Genomic DNA, 21,080 nt, shown 5'->3' on the forward strand with positions numbered 1-21,080 from the left:
GATGAGAAATCGTGGACATAAAGTTCAAAAACCATTACCGTAACACAAATCATCATTACCGTAACGAAACTAAAATGTTACGGAAATGGTGTTACGGTAATGACGAAATCAACATACAACGCCTCGTAGTGGCCAGTCAGGGAAGCAGACACACCGTGAATTGTCAAAAACTTTAGCATTTAAAAGCATTCTCTACGTTAGTATACATAATATCTGTTGAAATTCATATGTATGGTCAATCGGGCATGTACGGTCATGACTTTGAATAAGCATATGGACTCACCTTGCCAACTTTTGAGGAGTTTTTGCACCCAAACTTGAAAAATAATTCTAAAATTGCGGTACAAGAACCGAACGCCACGTCACGATCACTTGACGTGGTCGCTTAATTGGTTCACAGTTCTAACATTCACCGGTCGGGCGTTTTCGTGACGGTAATGACGAAATTGAGTGACGGGCACAAAATCCACTGTATTGCAAAACTTGTACAGTGCACGGCTGTATTTAGACTCTAATACGGAAGATATTGAATTAAGAAGGAACCCTGCATGAATTCTCATAAAATTCGGAGAATTTATTAACGCTTTTTTGGGACATGAACATGGTACTGTGGGTATTGTGACTGCAAAAATTGCATCAGACTGAGAGAACAAACTCATTTTTTCCTATTTATTGTAATTTTATTATCTCAAACGACGGATTATTTGAACGCTACCCAGGGCAAAGATATATGGTCCATAACTTCGCCGAAAATGCCTGAAATTTCATAAAATGAGGCCACTTAAAGACATGTGACATCAATCTGTCAATTATGTGAGAATGACCCTTACAAAGGAAGTTCCATATTCATGAACCAGAAAAGAAAGTTTCCAAAGGTATTGGAATAATTTCAAGACTGGAATGCGTTGTCCCCCAAAATGTACTCCGATTGTTATACTGCTCCCTTGTAGTTCCTTATTTATCATAATTTGCGTGTGTGTGTGTGTGTGTGTGTGTGTGTGTGTGTGTGTGTGTGTGTGTGTGTATGTGTGTGTGTGTGAGATATATTCCTGCACTCTTGTCTGGGAATAAATGATTAAGATTTCAGTCGAATCTTAATCATTTATTCCCTTTACAGAAAAAAGCTTACTCAATTAACCCTTTGAACCATAGCGGCCATTTTACCAGCTGCTATCCAAACCTCGCTTTACCCGAGCTGTTAGGGTTAGGGTTAGGGTTAGGGTTGTGGGGGAGCTGAAAGTCCAAGGAGCCCAGGGTTGAAAGAGTTAATACGTGGGATGCTGCCTGGATCTCAAACCGATCAATTATTTCGTCACTTAAACTTAATGGAATTGTATGATCTCACACTATATCAACAAGATATTGTATGTGGAAATGTGTGAACAGACACCACCCTTCACATGTGCAACTTGTTCAATTAAAATCTCTTTTTTAATGACATTCACCGCTGTACTACTAGATCAATGTCTCATATTCATCTCTCTCATTACAGAACTGTATCTTTCCAGCATAACATCTGCTTCTCTGGTTCAAAACTTCGGAATGATTTGACAGACAGCTTAAAACATTTCACCACGTTGAAAAATTTCACATGTATGTTTAAGAAATGTTCGAGTGTGTTAAAATTCATCAACCAATATACAGCTGCTCTGATTCTAAACCATTCTTCCTGTGTTCCCTCAAATTACAAATTGATTTTGTACAACTATCCAACTTTGTACCATGGTTAATTGCCTACATTATGTAATCAGTCCTTGTATTGCTATGTGTCAGCCAAACACAAGGAATCTGCTTTCCAGGACTCACACCATCTTCTGTTACTTGTTTTCATGCATTGTACTGCATTGAATTTGAAGAAGGAAATAAATGCTGTTGAATGAAATGAACTCTATCCAAAGCAAATGCAAAAAGTGTGTTAGCACATCTGCAGCATGAGGCATTCATGGAGTACAAGCAAAATCATGGATGACTCGGAACCATAATAATGCATAGCAAAGAAAGATCAATTAAATGTTGCTAGAAACTCTTCCAAAGAAGGGTAATAAGATAGAATCTGGGTAACAATAGAACGTCTCTCAAAGTTCAACTCTTGCTTTGCGTTTCAGGGCACAACCTATATTAGCTTCGTTCATGAACTTTGAATAGCAGGTGCGATGACAACCGCACAAAGCCGATGGGTCAAACCGATTCCAGAGCTCAATAGTCTGCCAACTCTTAGAGGACAAACTGAATGTTTTGGAATGTTCTTCGTGAAAAAGATGCACGAAACAAACATATTTTGGACAAAGGTAGCTCTGTTTTTGTCTCGCGAGGCGCCGCCATTCTGTCTGCATCTCGGTGTACTCTGCCCTCAGAGAAGCTGATGATTTTGGAACGATCTTTGAGAAAAAGATGCACTAAACAAACATATTTTGGATGAAGTTCGCTCTGCAGTTGCATCGCTAAGCGCTGTTATTTGGTCATTTGGTCTGAATCTCGCTGTTACTCCGCCCTGAGAATGCGTGGCAAAGTTGATCGACCGAGACAGCCTAAAATTTTGCCCAAGTACTGCTACACTGGGGATTTGTGTTCTACAGTGCTCAAACATATAATTTAATTGAAATAAAATAAAAGTATTAAAGGCTGAAGAACCCCCCCTCCCCGCATTTATTCAGAACTTTACCACCGTTGATGTTCCATATTTTAAACCATCTTATATAACGTTAAATTAGATATTCGTACCTGTTTGTGTCCTTCAAGACGTCTCCCTAAAAACTGTAAGTTTCCTGCTTGGAATTATTTTCAATTTTGTTTGACTGCCAGAAAGACAGACTGAAGCAATTGTCGCACTGTGCGCATGTACGCTCTGGACGAGACCGTACAATTTGCCAAATTCAGAGCCAAAATACTGATAAGCTGCAGGTTCGTGTTCAAAATCATATTCCGATTCATGTTCTGCAGTGTTCAAAATATAAAATTCAATTGAAATTAAGTCGTTCCTCGATTATTAAAAAAAATAAAAAATAAAAAAAAGACCGACGGATAGAAAGAGTGAACCAATTGCTTAATCCTGCTTTACGCTGTGCACGCAAGGTAATGAGATACTCATAATAGTCCAAGAAAGGCCAAATTTGTTATTTAAAAAAAAAAAAAATATATATATTTTTTAGGACACTGATATATATATATATATATATATATATATATATATATATATATATATATATATATATATATATATATATATATATATATATATATATATATATATATATATATCAGTGGAGATAATTATATTGCAAAATATTTGCTCATTAATTATATATACTTGCAAATTGAAAAATAAGAAGTTGGTATTTATTGATTTAGGGAAGGAATGATACAGGATGAGTAGAAAAGTTCAGTCGTAAATAGCATTTCACTGAAGGTGATGATGAGCTAAATGACTGATGACCTTAATGATGGAAGGGAGGAAGGGACCTGATAGTAGTTGGAGGATGGTAACACGGATGAGATTCGTAAAGGTGGATGAAAGACCGGAGGTGAACTGTCAACTTGAACTGATACCATCAAACGAGGAGTGCATTGGACAGAAAACTTGTTCAACCAAGTGGAGCTGCATTGTGACAGATAATTGCAGGAGCTGATGATGCAGGATAAATGAGTATACATACTTGCAGGACCAGAATATAGTTGAAATAAAAGAGCGGTGGTAAAAGGGAATGTCCTGAGTCTCAGCATTCTTTTTAGACATGCAAATGATCTTCAAAGTTTTATCGAGGCTCCGTCCGGTCCAAACTGGGAGGCATACTCCATTGAACTCTTCACGAATGTCATGCACCCTTACAGCAAGCTGAGGCACTTCTCTAAATCGAATGCCAAGAAGACATTTGCCTCTTGAGACCCACTTTAAAATTTGTCTATCCAGAAATATGTTGCCTATTTTGTGAGAAATACCTTTTATATAAATGTAATCAACCAATATACATGGTGTTGGTTTAATAGTTAGGGTGGTGGGCTTGGGATCCAAGGGTCCTGAGTTCAAAGCCTGCTTGGCTGTTGAATTAATACCAGGTGGGGTTGACTCAGCCTGTCATCCTTCTGAGGTTGGCAAAATGAGTACCAGCTTGCTGGTGTCCTGTGTCGGAGTGGTGACCTGTCCAGGATTGTGCCCAATAGTCCAGGAGACTGCTTTGGTAGCACCAATGCACTGTTCAGAGTATGGTCCCAATGGATGGATGGAGTTGAATTAATAACAGGTGGGGTTGACTCAGCCTGTCTTCTTTCTGAAGTTGGCAAAATGAGTACCAGCTTGCTGGGATGATTTTGCCATTTGAGTATCCTGTGTCGGATTGGCAACCCGTCCAGGATTGTGCCCAATAGCCCAGGAGACTGCTCTGGCAGCACCGATGCTCTGTGCAGAGTCTGGTCCCGATGGATGGATGGAATCAAACAATTGATGACAGTAAAGTATGATGCTGGAATAATTGTTCAAATTTGTTTTTAATTTGTCACATTCTTGTAAACTATTCTGAAAACTATGGCCTGGTGAACTTCTTGTTATGAAAAACCCATGAAATTGTTTGAAAAAACAACAAAGGCCAATTAAAAGTCTTGACCATTTGCATCACAACAGCAAAATTATGACAAACATATTGTCGTGTCCAGGGGGGTTTGCCCCAACCTGGACGGATGGCCAAACAGTTCTCCCTTGGAGCCCACACACTCGTTTTCTGACTCGACAGCCCAGGAATGGGGAAGGTTCCTATCCTATCCTTACTCAGCTCTCCCCGCAGCTCGCTTCCTCCATACTCACTTGAAGAACACATGTACGTCCACCATTTCCCATGCGCATTTAATCTCCTCAAAAATTTTTTTTATTTCCCTTAAATTTCCAAGCATCCCTTTCCCCGACACCAATTAGCAATACAATTTATACCTTGGTTACTATAACTCCCTCTCCCTTAATGGGAGAGAGGCGATCGTTAACAATTTAGATTCCCAATTCTTTTTCATTTTTCTTAAGCTTTAGCTCACTCCGGCACCAAATGTCGTGGTCCCGATGGTTTCAAAAATCCCTCCCCGATGCCATGGTGGTGTGGGGGGGGGGGCTCGAAGAATCCCGCTCCGACACCAGTTGTCATGTCCAGAAGGTTTGCCCCAACCTGGACGGATGGCCAAACAGTTCTCCCTTGGAGGCTTACAGCCGAGATTCTCGGAGATTACGACGAGCACGCGTGGGAAAGAACAGCAACAAGGATGGAGCAGATGGATGCACAGCACAAGGGGGTTTATCTCAAACTCACAACAGCTACACGGACACCAGCAAATTAAATAAATAATGATTTAATAAACAGAAAATCAAAGTTATAATGGAAATAAATCAAGAAATAAATCACTTAAATCTAAATTCCTATTTGAGGTGCCTCCGTACTCAGACACAAAAACGGACAAGGGAGAAAGATAAAGCCAAAGTAAAATCCCTCATTTATTTTGGCACTTAGCTTCGGGTCCAGATATGATATTTTATGAACTTTGGGGTCGAGCCACATCGTCCTGCACGGTGTGAAACTAACTGCACCCAAAATGGCACCAAGCAGCTCTCGTTGTGGGAAGCGTAGAGGGGGTAATTCATGCAGATGGCTCCTTCGTCAAGAGAGCCCACAAGTTGTCGTGAAAGTTCCTCCTCATGATTGGGGGAGTTTATGCCTCTCCTCTGCAGAATGCTAGGCTCGCTCGTCCAGAATGGCACAACACGAGGCTTTGAGGGACGTCTTGCACAATGCAGCCCAACAGTCGATGACTAGCGTTTTGCTCCGTCACATGAGCAAATTCACAGCACGAAACGAGAATTGTGTTGCTGTATTTTGTTGTATTCAGACGTAATGAGCCAGCGAGACCCCCTTACTCGATTGTGTCCTCCTCAAGAAAACCAATCCTGTCTCAACCCTTCCGTCTCCGCCGAACCTTCTGCCTCACTCGCTTCTGTCTCTTCTCTCTGGTTGTGTTCCGACCACTGATTCTATCCCATACTAGGTTCGCTCGCCACAAAACAGTGCGACTTTTTTCTCTCCTCATGCAACAGGAGGCTTTCCCGTTCTTGTCCAGCAATGCGCTTTTCTTCCTCTTACTAACGTCATGCCCATTAATCATCCACTCCAGGGGCGTGGTTTGCCAGCCGTGACCCCTGGAGGCGGGGCTTTCGACCTGCTTGGACATGCAGCTCGGTTGTTGTTTTAAGGACGTGATCCTTTTTTATCGCCGTCTTGAGATGCAAAAACATTGGAAAAGGTCACAGGGGGCAATTACATATTGGGGGAAATTATCCTTAATCTCTACCTAATTAACACAGCACCACCCCCTGTGTGGTGGCACATCACACTTAAGCTCACAGTTTCCCTACTTAGTTTACATCGAGATGTCTCCTACATGTCCATGGACCAAGCTACTATACACAATCCTATCTTTCCGATGAAATTCCTCCATCTACCCCATAAACATAACAATATTACATGTAAACTGTTCATTACTTCTTCCATAGATAATATTATCGCATATCCTGTCAAGACAGTGGTGGAATAAGGTATATAGCGACAGTGATCTCATTATTTAATGCCACTTAACAATACTTCCAACAGCAGTGGCCACCTGACTGTCCTGAGTACTGACAATCGTGAAGTGTACATCTTCTCCACATTTTAAGTAAAGTGAAAGACATTATGGAGGATGCTTTTCTTGTTTGTTATTCTTTACTGGATTTGGAAACATATGGATGAAATGAATCAAGAAGGTCCATGCTGAGTAATGAACAGACAATAATGATGCTGTGATGGAAATGTAAAATGACATTTGGCACTGTGCAGCTGTGGTTGGCATGGCATAATATTGCTCACTACAGGCTTTTTAAGTGGAGATCCTGTGACATACCTGTGAACTCTTGACTTAAACACATGGAGACAATGAAAAACACACAAAACAGAGAAATTTGGCCCATCAAAATTGTGTCGAATACAGATCGCATTATTTAAGTAAATTGAGGATAATTTATCCGACTTCCTTAATCTACCTATTCAAGTGGCAAGATACAAGTTAGATAGAGCAGACTCACCTTTGAGGCATCGAGTCGAGGTTGGATTTCTGACCCAAATATAAACTCTCCTGGTGATTTGCAGAGGTAGATCAATTTCACGAATCACTGCAAACCTTCACTCTTTCATTCCTCTTTTTTCCCCACCTTGGGAAGAAACTCCTTCACTCTGTTCAATCCCATTCTTCCCTCCAGGTCTTCGAAACAGCTGTTCACCACCACCTCTTATCATCCCCCATCCAAATCCTCGATCTTTTCTACCCCCGTCAATCCACCCCAAACCCACCTCCTTCAAATTCCCTGCTTTCCTTCCTGAAAGTCCCTGTAATGTCCATCTTGTATACCCCGTGTTCCCCGCCCCATCCCTCTCCCTTCCACAGATCTCCCCATGTCTGTGTTCCCCACTGTTTTGCCCTTCCTACTCCTACCCCTCTTATCTCATGCCCCCCTTGCTGTGTGTTAGCTCTCATGCGAGCCTTAACAAGGGATACAAAAAAAAAAAATCAGTACCATTCTCTAAGGGAATGTTAAACTGGCTGGCCCATCTGTTGGCATTCACTTGTTTATGTTCAATATGCTTTTTAAAAAACACACACACACACACACACACACACACACACACGCACACGCACACGCACACGCACACGCACACGCACACGCACACACACACGCACACACACGCACACGCACACACACACACCGCTATTCACGGATTCGCTATTTACGGACCCCGTGTATTCACAGGTCATAAAGTGTGACCTGCTTCGACATTTGTGTTTCACGTATTCATGGCTTGTTTACCTCCGCCATCTTCGAAGATGGATGGAGGTTACTGTTTTCACCCCTTTCTGGTTGTTTGTTTGTTAAGTTGTCGAAGACAACTTCTGTCACTTTGTACAGTTAAGAGTTTGTTTGTTTGTTTGTTTGTGTGTGTGTTTGTCTGTCTGTGCATCGATTTTCTCAGCGGTCCTTGTGTATATGTCCACGAAACATTTTGACATGAAAGATAATCACCCAAGGACTGAACCTATAAATCTGGGTGAACCTGGATCAAATGATGACGTCACGAAAAATTCACAAAGTTTCAAAAAATCCCAATCATTTACATGGGACGAAATTTCAAAAAATCATTTCTCCGCCATTTCTTGTTCAATTGCTTAGATATTTAATGTGCTTATGTAGGGTCATAATATATTTCACCCTGCCATGTTTCAACCGGATCGGATCCAGATTGTGACGTCACAAAATGTTTGAAATTTGCATTGAAAAGCCCATTTACATGACAAAAAAATTCTTAAAATTCGAAAGTTTTATATTTTTCGCTCAAACTTTTAGGGAATTAAATGTAAAACATACGATTGGCCATTAGCTGACATAATTTGATCAACTTCTGGTTTGTATTCTGGATCCCATCAGCAAAAATGTGTCATAATTTGGCCATTTTTGAAAGCGCGTATCTTCATCAATTTTTGTGATATGTGGCTCAAACTAGGTGAGAATGTAGTTCAGATATTACTCTTTCATGAGATATCCAGGCCTTCGTTGTGACTGTTCCGGTTCAATAGTTTGCCTGACACCGAAAATTCGTCTATCGCGCTCAGGCGCCAATGGCACTATTCTGCAAACGTGATGTATTATTTTGCAGTGCAGGCCAGTTTTATTAACAATGAAAGGCCCTCCACATCGTACCAATCCACTATGACGTTACCATCATGCAGGTGTGTCAATTTTCCGTTTTCAGTAAGAATTTTGCTTGTTTTTATGTGGAGGAGGTGGAGGTGATGATGGAGTTTTTGACTTAAACTATTGACATCACATTCCACATTCGAATGTTGTTCATGATGGCAACTGACTGAACTGTAAATGCTGTTTCTTGTGCTGTATCCGTGTGACTGCAATGAAGTTATAATAAATTTTCAAACAACTTCGGCAACTTCCTCACTCCATGAGTGATTCATTTGTTTGTTTGTTTGTGAATAGTATTACGGAAAAACTCCTCGATGGATTTCGACGAAACTTGGTGGGGGGGGGGGGTTAGGTATGGTCCAAGGATCATGCCATTAAATTTTGGACTTGCCCCCCCCCAATTTTTTTTTTTGCATTTCTACATGTTTTAAGTGATTTCCAACCCCCACCCCCAAAAAAAAATTGTTTGAGAAAAAAAAGTTTTTTTTTTGCATTTTTACATGTTTTAAGTGATTTCCAACCCCCACCCCAAAAAAATTGTTACCCCCCCAAAAAAAATTGTTGGAGAATTTTTTTTTTTTTTGCATTTTTACATGTTTTAAGTGATTTCCAACCCCCACCCCAAAAAAATTGTTACCCCCCCCAAAAATTGTTGGAGAATTTTTTTTTTTTGCATTTCTACATGTTTTAAGTGATTTCCAACCCCCCCCCAAAAAAAATGTTTCAGAAAAAAAAGGTTTTTTTGCATTTTTACATGTTTTAAGTGATTTCCAACCCACCCCCAAATTGTTACCCCCTCCCCCCCAAAAAAAAAGAATTTTTTTTTTTTTTGCATTTCTACATGTTTTAAGTCATTTCCACCCCCCCCCCCAAAAAAAAATTGTTCGAGAAAAAAATTTTTTTGCAACTTTCTTTTTCAACAAAATTTCGATTATTTTTTTTTGCATTTTTACATGTTTTAAATGATTTCCAACCCCCCCCCAAAAAAAAAATGTTGGAGAAAAGAATTATAACTCTCAGCACTGTTGACATCATATTTAATGAACAAGATACAAGGTTCACTTGAGTGACCCAGCAGTATTGGCGGCGGAGATTTTGCACTCTCCCGAGTGCTCCCCCTCTAGTTTATTCATTTTTTTTTTTTTTTTTTTTTTACATTTCAGCACTGGTCCACCTGGGAAATCAGAAATCAGCCAACATCATAGCATTACATAAGAAAGGTGTAAAAACGTATCCCCTTAACCACAGCCCCTTTAGCTTACTGCACTTCCAATTATCAGCAAGGTCATGGAATCCATCATCACAGTTGACAGAAAATTATTCCTCATCTGCAACAGTCTCATCTCAGATCATCAATGCAAATTCAGACCTGGCCACTCTACCTTTGACATGCTACTTCTACTTTCCTAAAAATGGTGGAGGCCCTCAATATCAGACATGAGATCAGGGTCATCTCTCTGAACATATCTCGAGCTTTTTATACAATCTGGCATCCTGCCTTGCTCTCCAAACTTTCTGCCCATGGAATCCAAGGCCAACTATTTCCAGAGAAGAATTGGGAAACGATAGACCTGTTAGTTTGACTTCAGTTGTGGGGAAGGTGTTGGAGACATTTATTAAAGACCGGATGATGAACCATTTAAACAAATACAAACGAATTAAAGGTAGTCAGCATGGGTTTACCAAAGGTAGTTCCTGTTTAACAAATCTTTTAGAGTTCTATGAAGCAGTGTCTGATTGGGTGGATGAGGGAAGGGCAGTGGACATACAGTAGTTTTTATCTCGACTTTAAGAAGGCATTTGATAAGGTACCACAACAGAGGTTGTTAGCCAAAGTGAGGGCTTGTGGAGTGGCTGGTCAGGTAGCTAATTGGATTGCAAACTGGCTTAGTGGTAGGAAGCAAAGAGTGGCTGTGAGTGGGAGGATGTCTTATTGGGAGGACGTATGTAGCGGGGTACCTCAGGGATCAGTACTCGGACCATTACTGTTCATTATTTACATCAACGATTTGGATCATGGGGTAAAGAGTAAGCTTTCCAAATTTACAGATGACACAAAGCTTGGACATGAGGTGGATAGCAGATGGGGTGGTGATCAGATACAGGAAAGTATTGATACTTGTATGGATTGGGGAAAAGATTGGCAGATGTAATTTAACCTGAGCAAGTGTGAGGTGTTTGGGATGGGAAAGAACAATGAAAATCGAGATTACATTATGCAAGGGGTAATTTTGGAGCGTGTCACACAGGAGAAGGATCTGGGGGTGGGAATAGATATGGGAGGTAAGCAGGCAGCAAATAGGGTTTTAGGTTGTATTCGGAGGGGGATCAATTATAAATCAAGAGGTGGTGTTAATATTGCAGAGGAATTTAGTGAGGGCCACATCGAGAATATTATGTGCAGTTTTAGTCACCACAACTCAGGAAGGACATCGATGCCATAGAGATGGTTCAGTGTAGGGTTACTAAATTGATTCCTGGCCTAGCTTGACTCAGCTATGAGGAGTGGCTGAAGGAAGCAGGACTTTATTCACTAGAAAGGAGGCGGTTAAGAGGAGATATAATAGAGATGTTTAAGATATAGAAAGGTATAGATAAAATAAGTGCAGATGAATTATTCAACAGAGTAGACAGTGATATGACCAGGGGCCATAGCCTGAGAGTAAAGAAGAGGAGAGTTAAGATGGTAGCAAGGCAGGGGACTTTTACTCAGAGAGTAGTTAATGCATGGAATGGTCTTCCTGGAAAGGTAGTGGCAGCAGAAAAAGTTGATAAGTTTAAATTAGAATTAGATAGGTACCTGGAAGTTATGGAGATGGAGGGGTATAGGGATATTGATCGGACTTTTAGGTAGTTTGAGCATTGATGGGTGATTGTGAGCATGTGTACGGAGTGCTGTTGGTGGGGGTCTTGTCAGGTTGATGTTGTGTGCTTTTAACCAAGCCCATGCCCCCTCCTCTGAGGGGAAGAAGAAAAAGAGAAAAAAATAAAGAAAAAGAGAAAAAAATAAAGAAAAAGAGAAAAAAATAAAGAAAAAGAGAAAAAAATAAAGAAAAAGAAAAAAAACGACAAAAACTCCAAAAACTTAAAATAAATGAATAAATAAATGAATCAATAAATACATATATATATTTTGCATTTTCTTCTTTGTATTTTGTGGAGATAAATTAGTATGGTGTTCGCGCAGGCATGATGGGCTGAATGGCCTCCACCTGTGTTTGATTTCCTTGTATAATTTCACTCTTGGATGACTGACTTCCTCCCCTCTCGGAATCAACATGTAGTTCTCAATGGAACCCTTTCATCTCCTCTCCCTGTCCAGGCTGGAGTTCCTCAAGGCAGTGTTCTTGGCCCCATCTTATTCTGAATCTTCATCAAGGATCTCACTGACTCTGGAAAATCCTCTTTATCTCTTTGCTGATGACTCCACTCTGTGCTGTGACATCTCTCATCCTTCTGACAGACAGGCAGCAGCCTCTTCACTCTCCTCAGACCTTGACAAAAATCACAAGCTGGTCAAACACAATTATGCTAATGTATCCATCTGTCCAGCCTTTGCATTTGCCCCGACCAATCATCATCACCTGAATCCATTGTTTGTCCGTCTCCATCTACTTTTTCCCTTCACCCTGCTGTTGGTATTTACCATTTTTCCTGCTGTTCCTTTTGTTATGTGATATGTTGTGTCCTGATTTTTTCTGTGTAATCGCTCTTCCACGAACCTACACCACGTTAAAAAAAAGTTTTTAAAACAGTGCCCCAACATTTGCAGACCCTGCCTGACATTCCCAACATTTTTTCAGGAACGTATCCCCCATGAATAACGGGGTCTGACAATATATGTGTGTATGTATATATATATATATATATATATATATATATATATAAATATATATAAATATATATGAATATATATAAATATATATAAATATATATATATAAATATATAAATATATATATATATATATATAAATATATATATATATATATATATATATATATATATATAAATATATTATAATAAATACCAAGCTTGCACACTAAAAACTCGGCTCGCAGTCACACGATCCCTATGAAATTGCTGTGGCACTTAGTGGACATGCCGACAATGTTTGGGAAGTCTTGGCGTTCCATAGTACCACTTGCATTTTGCACAATGCGTATTTTTGTCATTCCCCGTATACGGTCTGTTGTCTGCTACCAGCTATGTTGTACTGCTATCCCGTGTATGTATATATATATATATATATATATATATATATATATATATATATATATATATATATATATATATATATATATTACTGTGTGTGTGTGTGTGTGTGTGTGTGTGTGTGTGTGTGTGTGTGTGTGTGTGTGTGTGTGTGTGTGTGTGTGTGTGTGTGTGTGTGTGTGTGTGTGTGTGTGTGTGTGTGTGTGTGTGTGTGTGTGTGGTGCTGCATTGGAGGGTGTACGTATTAAGTAGATGACAATTTAGGTGGACCATGTGTCCAAGTAGCTGAGAACATTCTTCTGTAACAGGGATTTGCTTGGAGTGAAGTTGTCTTGTTGTTATGTCTGCTGTGAGAGGGGCTGTGTTGACATCAACATGAGGGAGGAAGGTGTTGCTCATCAAAAATGAGCAGAGCTGAGCAGTGAATCTGGATTTTGTTAGAATCACAAGAAGGGGGTTGCTGGTGGACCACATGTGCCCTGCAGATACCTGGGTAGGGGTGAGGGAGGGGAAGGGAAGGAGGGGGGAGCAGAGGAGACAAAGCACGGAGAGGGCAGACGGTGCAAGACCAGAAAGGAGGATGAAGACAGAGAGACCACTGACCTGTCTGTGATGGAAAAGTGATAGGCCCATAGACTCAGTTTCATCACAGGAGATGCCAATAATCTTGAAGACCTTGGTTTTCATGAAATCAAGCAGAGCTAGATCTGAGGCAGAGAAGCCAACCCAGATTGGAGAGCATGACTCCATCAATCTGTGGATGAAGGCCTTGGAGGTCGATAAAAGTTCAGGTGTGCCAAGGAAGGACTGCACGATGGAGGATGCCCAGTCTGTGACCATCTTTGGAGGCTAACTTAGAAACGTTATTTGCCGAAGAAGTTCATGGCTGATATTGAGGCACAAAAGTTTGAGTGACTGAACATCTTCAAGAGGATTGTTGAGGAAATAGATTGGGGGGCTCACCAGACGGTCTTTTCAGAGAGATAGTGAGAGTGTGAGATTTGTCAGCAGTTATTTGGCATACTTCGCTTGATAGTTAGTTCGCATACCTTGGTCAACATCCTGTTGATTCAATCCACACCATCTAGTAATTCTTGTCCACCGAAGAAGAAAGGCACTAGCCTTCACGAGTAAGACTTTCTTCATTCTATTGCAAGGTGTAAAGTTTGTCTGAATGGTTCTGACTTGATATCATTTGCAATGATCTCAAAAGCAAGCAAATAAAAGCAACAACACAAAGCCAGTTTGGTCGTAAGATTAACTGAGACTCGGCCCATGCATTTTCCTTCTGAGAGTTTTATTTTTTGTTGGTCATAACGGCAGACAGAACTTCCTTCAGAAACAAATAAACAAGACGAAATAGCACGATATTTCCGAAATCCGTAAAACAAATTTGACCTCAAAAATAATTTGTGGTTGAATTCACTGACCAAATATGCAACTCCTCTTCAAATCACAAGTCAATCAGATGAAAATTGACAATTTCAGAAATTCAGCCTATGTTGACCTCAAAAATAATTCACCGGCTGAATTCAGTGACCTGAAATATAAATCCTCTTGAAATTTCTAATCAATTGGATGAAAATTGACAATTTTAGAAATTTGGCCGATGTTGACCTTTTGTCCTTATGAGGACCTCAAAAATAATTGGTAGTTGAATTGATTGACCTGATGTGAAAATCCTGTTCAAATTTCTCGTCAATTGGATGAAAATTGACAATTTTAGAAATTCGTCCTTTGTTGACCTTTTGGCCTGTGTGGACCTCCAAAATAATTGGTGGTTGAATTCGGTGACCTGATATGAAAATCCTATTCAAATTTAAAGTCAATGGGACAAAAATTGAAGATTTTAGAAATGCCACCTTAGTTGTTGACCTTTTGACATCAAAAACAAGAGGCTTCTTTCTTCGGACAAGCTCCACCATGTGGCGAAGTTTCATGACGATAAGTTTAAAATCGTGGCCTGTAGGCAATAAACAGAGAGACAAACAGACAAACAAACATCCATCCATCGGGACCATACTCTGTGCAGAGTGTTGGTGCTGCCTAAACAGTCTCGTTGGCTCTTGGACACAATCCTGGACGGGTCGCCACTCCGACACAGGATACCATAATGCTGGCACTCATTTTGTCAACCTCAGAAGGATGACAGGCCGAGTCAATCCCACCTGGTATTAATTCAACTGCCGAGGGGGATTCAAACTCAGGATCCTCGGATCCCAAGCTCACCACCTGAACCATTAAGCCAACACCAGGCATACAAACAAACAGACAGAATAACAAAATCGACAGACCAATATAGTTGAAAAATCTTCGATTTTCACAACTAAAAATAAACACCGCAGTCTTTCTTCTCATCAGTGTTTTCACTTTACAGGTTCTTAAGATTATGAAAGTTAATTATTATTGTGTACTGAGAAAGAGGTTGTTCAGTCTGTTCTGAGTTTCACAAAATTGTTTGAAAAACGACACATCGTGGCGTCATTACTAATATTCTCCTAACTCTTCGGTTCTTAATCACACCCTTTTGCTTACAGTGCTTGCAAATGGACAAGAGGCCTAACAGAAAGAAAATAACCACATATCAGATTCAATAGAAATGGCATTCTTGTGTTTCTATTAAAATGCTCGCAGCTGCTGGGAGGTGAGGTGGACGTTTCATTAGTTCATTAGGCTCAAGTAGTAAAGGTTTAGGGAGGGTTGACAACAGGGAGATGGGAGGCATTATTGGATGGTGTGAGAAGGAAATGAGGATTAAAGTGGGAACAAGGGGGATTTGGGATGGAAGAGGGTAGTTATCCCATGCCACGCTGAATCTAAGTGTATAATTCTCTTTCTGGAGAAATGTCGAGCACAGCATTGAACAACACACCATGGTTTGGAAGGAATATAACCTGCCATTTCTGTTTTCAATTATGTGTACAACAAAGATCTTCAGGTATCTTTAAATAAAGCCAGCCTTTGGACGGGTTCTGTTTCTAAACAAATGCCAGGACATTAAGCATTTGGGTCACCAATATGAGTCGAAAAATGTGCAGTAAGATGCCCTGTTGGAAAAAGATGCCCACCTCCCTCCCTCCCCTTTATAATGTCGTAGGTCCTGATTATATGTTCGGTGTTATGAATCACTGCATCAGATAGCATCATATTTTTAAAGGTGCATCACATTATCTTGACAACAAAGCCATCCTTTCATTAACCAGGTTGATAAATTCAAGAGGAAAGTTGTTTGTATGCATACAACAATTGCAGCACATGCATGACACATGAGCCTCACCTGCTCAAGCTCTGCCTCATCCTCTTGCTGGAAACTGTATTTCCTGGGCTGTGGCACGACAAACAGTTGTGCTTTCAGAGGTATTGCGTAAGGAACTTCAAGCAATACCTGTCCATCGGAGACGTCCCCCACGGCCTGCACAGTCACCATGAGCAAGCAGTCAATGAAGAAGTTTGTGTGATAAATTTGCGCAGCAGCAACAATTGCTCACATTCAATAACATTTCTTATGGTAAGACCAAAAAAAGACCGAAAGAGGTAAATGAGTTTCCATTTGAAAAGCAAATAATAAATACCTGGCTACGTCAAATTTCAAGGTCATTGTAGGTTCTACTCTCCATAGTTTACTCAAACTCACACTCACAAAATGTGAACAACGTTGCTGGCTGAAAAGCAGCCATGGACAAGTCACCACTCCATCACAGTTTCCTTCACAGTTGGTTTGGGCAGGAATTTGAATTTTGGGCTGGATGCTGACACACAATTGCTGACTATTGTAAACTATACAATGAGATATTATGACGTCAAACAGCAAATGCTTAGTTGTCAGGACCTCGGCTTAACGTCCCATCAAAGTGACGGCATACTCATTGATGAAACGCCAAAGTTGTGAAGCACCATGTTCACCGTTTAAATGTAGATGTTTTAGCTAATTTTGTTTTTACGTGTAACAAGGTAACACGCACATTAATATCAGCACCAGTCAACCTACATACAAACTGGTCAAAAATAAATGTGGATAACTGGTCATGAATAAATCCACGCCCATATCTCTCAGGACTTCTACTTGGGATTAGCACTTTCATATTCACTACCTGGAGAATATGTTGGAGTGCTGAGGTGTGGAGAAGGCACAGACTTGGTGGATTCAAATGGCCTTCGAATTTGTCTCATTTTTATTCTCTTTGTCTTAATCCAACAGCTGACAAACTTTTATTTGACTTCTATCTCTCAAAAGGTTTGAGGGTTGTTGATAAGGTAAAAATGTCTCAGGAATATGAATCTGGCTGTTTCGCAAAAAATTATTCTTGGACACTAATTTTCACAACAAAAAAGAAGTTTTTTTTTCTTTCTTTTTCCAGATTGTAACTTAGCCTGGGCAGTTACCATGAACATCAAGAAAAACAAAGACCGCATCTGCATTCCACACCGAGATAGTAAGCAGGCACTGCGTGACAAACCAAAGGCATTTGATGATGCTTGGGACAAGATCAAATCTGTGTATGCACTTGGAAGAAGTCAAACCAAGGTATCCAAGTACTTACATATGATGACTCCATTGGATATCACAAGGAGTGTTATAAAGATTTTACAGTAATCAGAACAAGTGTAGAGGAAAGTGACTTACAAAAACAGTATTTATCATGATCTGACACAAGTCATCCCAGTACTTCCACCGGAATATTTCAAGTTGAATGCACATTCTGTGGAAATATCTCAAAGTCCTTAAGTAAAGGGAAACGGCAAAGCCTAGGCAGTTGTGAAACCCAAGGGGATGAAAGGGCGTGCTGCTGAAGTCGCTGTGCTGCTGAAGGTGCATAATAAGACGGGAAGAATCGACATAAAAGCCAAAGAGGTGAAATAGCACCAAACATGCTGGCAAGGATATCTTGATAAGGCTAAAAGACATTCCCAAGTTCATGAAACAGTTAAGAGTACCACAACAGCAGAACCATGAGGCAGCTTTTCATCAGGAGGAATTGCAAAACAATTGTACATTTGGTGATAAAAGCATGAAATTTCACATACATATACTGTATAACATTCATTTCTCGATACGGAAGCACCTAAAAATCTTACTCTGTGCGCACGCGTGGTCATTTTTCGTGAGCACAGAATGTGAAACATAAGAAATTTGAACATATCCTTGTTTCTCAGAAATTTATCACAAAAGCTTCAAAATATAATATTGTGTTAGTTTTATTTTCCAAGTGTGCAAGCGCATCATTGGTCGTAAACAATGTTGGAAAATGCAACATGGCAGCATACAAGATCATCAAACCTTCTGGGATTTTTTTTTTGTGCATATCTCTACAGATTTTGATTACAGTAAAATATCCAGTCCTTATGTCAGACAAAAGAACAAAAACTGGGGTTGACAAGTTGACTCTCCCTCGACTGGTCAAGCTGGGTAGAGTCACCTCTCCACCCATACCCCCTCTCTCCTCCACATGCTCACCCAAACATCACTTTGTATCATCTCAATGAAAAGCACATTAAGAGATTAAACATTATTGGTGGCTTGACTCCATCTACTGAAGATAATTGTGGATGTCATCTTAAAAGCAATAGATTTGGGCTATATTCAAAATGGTGGCATTGAGAAATTTTCAAAATCTGCTTGGCCAAATCATGTACCAGGCAAATGGAATGCACCCCAACCAGATGATCCAAGAAGGTGTACTAATTGCTCCGCTTCATCACGATCGCTTGAAATCAAGTAGGACACGCTGGATCAAGAACAGATTTGTTCAGGACGACGATTTGATTTGTATTTTTTTTTGGTATACACTATCGAGGCTCGTATGAGATCAAAACACACAGAAACACACAAGGGGAGCAGGAGACAAGAGGGGTGGGAGAGGGAAGGAAAAAAAGTGGGGAACAGAGACATGAGGACGTCTGTGGAAGGGAGAGGGATGGGGCGGTGTACACAGGGTAAACAAGATGGACACCACAGGGACTTTCAGGAAGGAAAGCAGGGAATTTGAAGGAGGTCGGCTTGGGGTGGATTAGCGGGGGGTAGAAAAGATTGCGGTTTTGGATGGGGGAAGATAAGAGGTGTTGATGAACAGCTGTTTTGAAGACCTGGAGGGGAGAGTGGGAGTGAAGAGAGTGTGGGAGTTTGTTCCAAAGGCAGGAAAAATGAGAAATGAAAGAGTGAAGGTGAGCAGCAATTCTCTATTTTGGTAGTTTTACAAGAAGGGGGTTGCTGGCACACATTGAGCACCCTGCGGAAATATGGGGGGGGGGGGCTGGGGGACCTATCTCAGACAGAGCAGGAGGGGTGAGGCCGGAGAGGAGACGGTAGAACATATAAAGACCACCGACCTGCCTGCGATGAGAGAGTGAGAGACCCAAAGACTAAGCTTCATCGCAGGGGATACTAATGATCCTAAATGCCTTGGTTTCCACAGTGTGAAGCAAAGGAAGGTGAGAGGCGGGACCACCAGCCCAGAGGGGAGAGCACTACTCCATCAGACTGTGGACGAAAGCTTTATTTGTGGTCAGGAGCTCAGGTGTGCCAAGGAAGGACTTTGCACGACCGAGGATGCCCAGTCGGCAACTGGCTTTGGAGGCCAGTTTGGAAATGTGGCTTTCCCAGGAAAGATCATGGCAGATAAATGAGACCTTGAAGCTTGAATGAAAGGACTTCTTCCAGAGGATTGTTGAGAAAGTAGATGGGAGGGGAGGGGGGGGAGGTTTCCAGATGGTCCTTTCGGAAAGACATCGTGAGAGTGTGAGATTTGTCAGGGTTGAAAGACATGCTCCACGTGTTTGACGAGCTTGCAATTTTATCCAGATCTGCAGAAGAGAGTGAAAAGGCTGCTGTTTGCCGATCTGTGGGATGACAAATTGTACAGCAGAGTGTGGAGTGATCAGTAAAGAGATTAAGAGGATTTTCCAGAGAGTCGGAGAGATCATTGATGAAAACCAGAAAAAGAACAGGACCCAGAACACTGCCTTGAGGAACTCTAGCCTGGACAGAAGAGGGGATGAGAGAACTCCATTTAGGGCCACATGTTGGCTGCAACAGGAGAGGAAGTCTGCGATCCATGAGTGGAGATGTCCATGGATACCATAGGAAGAGAGTTTGGTGAGCATGGCAGGGTGCCAGACTGTATCGAAGGCACACAATATGTCTCAGGAGTTGGCTCTGTTTTCATGTCTGGCATTGAGGATCTCCATCCATTGTTGGGAGAGCAGAAGCAGCATATCCAGGGTCGAGTGACCTGGTCTGAATCCAAATTGATTATCAGAAATCAAGCCATTGGAAAAGAGGAAGGATTTAATGTCTGAAGCGATGATGGATTCCATAACCTTGCTGATGATTGGGAGAAGGCTGATTGGTCTGTCGTTGCAGGGATCTGTTTTGAACCTTTCTTATGCAGGGCGGTAATGTTTGCTGATTTCTAAGCAGATGGCAGATGACCTTGAGCAAATGAGAGGGTGAATCGAACAGAGGGAGGATGAGCAAGAGCAGCAGAGCAGGTTTTTAGGACACATCGGCTAATGCCATCTGGACCAGTTGCAGAATCTGAGTCAAGGTTTGACAGCAAATTTTGATCCGCATAAATTTTGCCCAGATCCCTCCCCCCAAAAATATTTTATATATATATATATATATATATCCATATCCAGATCTCTGCAGATCTGGATAAATTTTGATATAATATTCCCATATATGTCCACGGATATGCCTCGGGTTGTCTTAGCCGTTAAGGTGGCTGGCTTGTGACCTTAGGGTCCTGAGTTCAAGGTCCTGTCGATCATTGAATTAACACCAGGTAGGATTGACTCAGCCTGTCATCCTTTTGAGTTCGGCGAAATGAGTACCAGTGTACTGCTGTAATAACCATTCGGGATAACCTGTGTCGGAGTGGCGACCCGTCCAGGACTGTCCTCCGTGCTAATGAAACTACCGCAGCAACACTATGTGCCTTTACGGCAAGAAAGGAATGGTACTATTGGTATTATATGTCCACAGGGATTGATTTATTGCATAATCAAGGAGTCACATAATTACATGTGAATCAGCGATTTTTATGAATCACAATTTGGGTTATAGTTAATTGGGTGAAGACTATTCAGTTGCCTCAGCTCAGCAATCGTCACCCC

General features: G+C 41.0%; 1 protein-coding gene across 4 annotated transcripts in view; it reads right to left on the bottom strand.

The window, feature by feature from the left end:
* The window catches only part of LOC147016127 (VPS10 domain-containing receptor SorCS3-like), a 999,683-nt gene that overhangs the window by 38,232 nt on the left and 940,371 nt on the right, over nucleotides 1–21,080 (bottom strand). For all 4 annotated transcript variants that reach the window (XR_015050022.1, XM_085848866.1, XM_085848865.1 and 1 more), the window contains one exon: nucleotides 16,243–16,377. Coding sequence is in view for 3 of the 4 variants with exons in the window: in XM_085848866.1 (XP_085704992.1) it covers nucleotides 16,243–16,377 (135 nt within the window). In the remaining variant the exon portion in view is untranslated. The remainder of the gene's footprint in view (nucleotides 1–16,242; nucleotides 16,378–21,080) is intronic.

Source organism: Eptatretus burgeri, chromosome 12 (genome assembly GCF_056783735.1).
Source record: "Eptatretus burgeri isolate ZD-2024b chromosome 12, Ebu_testis_v1, whole genome shotgun sequence".
Classification (NCBI taxonomy): domain Eukaryota; kingdom Metazoa; phylum Chordata; class Myxini; order Myxiniformes; family Myxinidae; genus Eptatretus; species Eptatretus burgeri.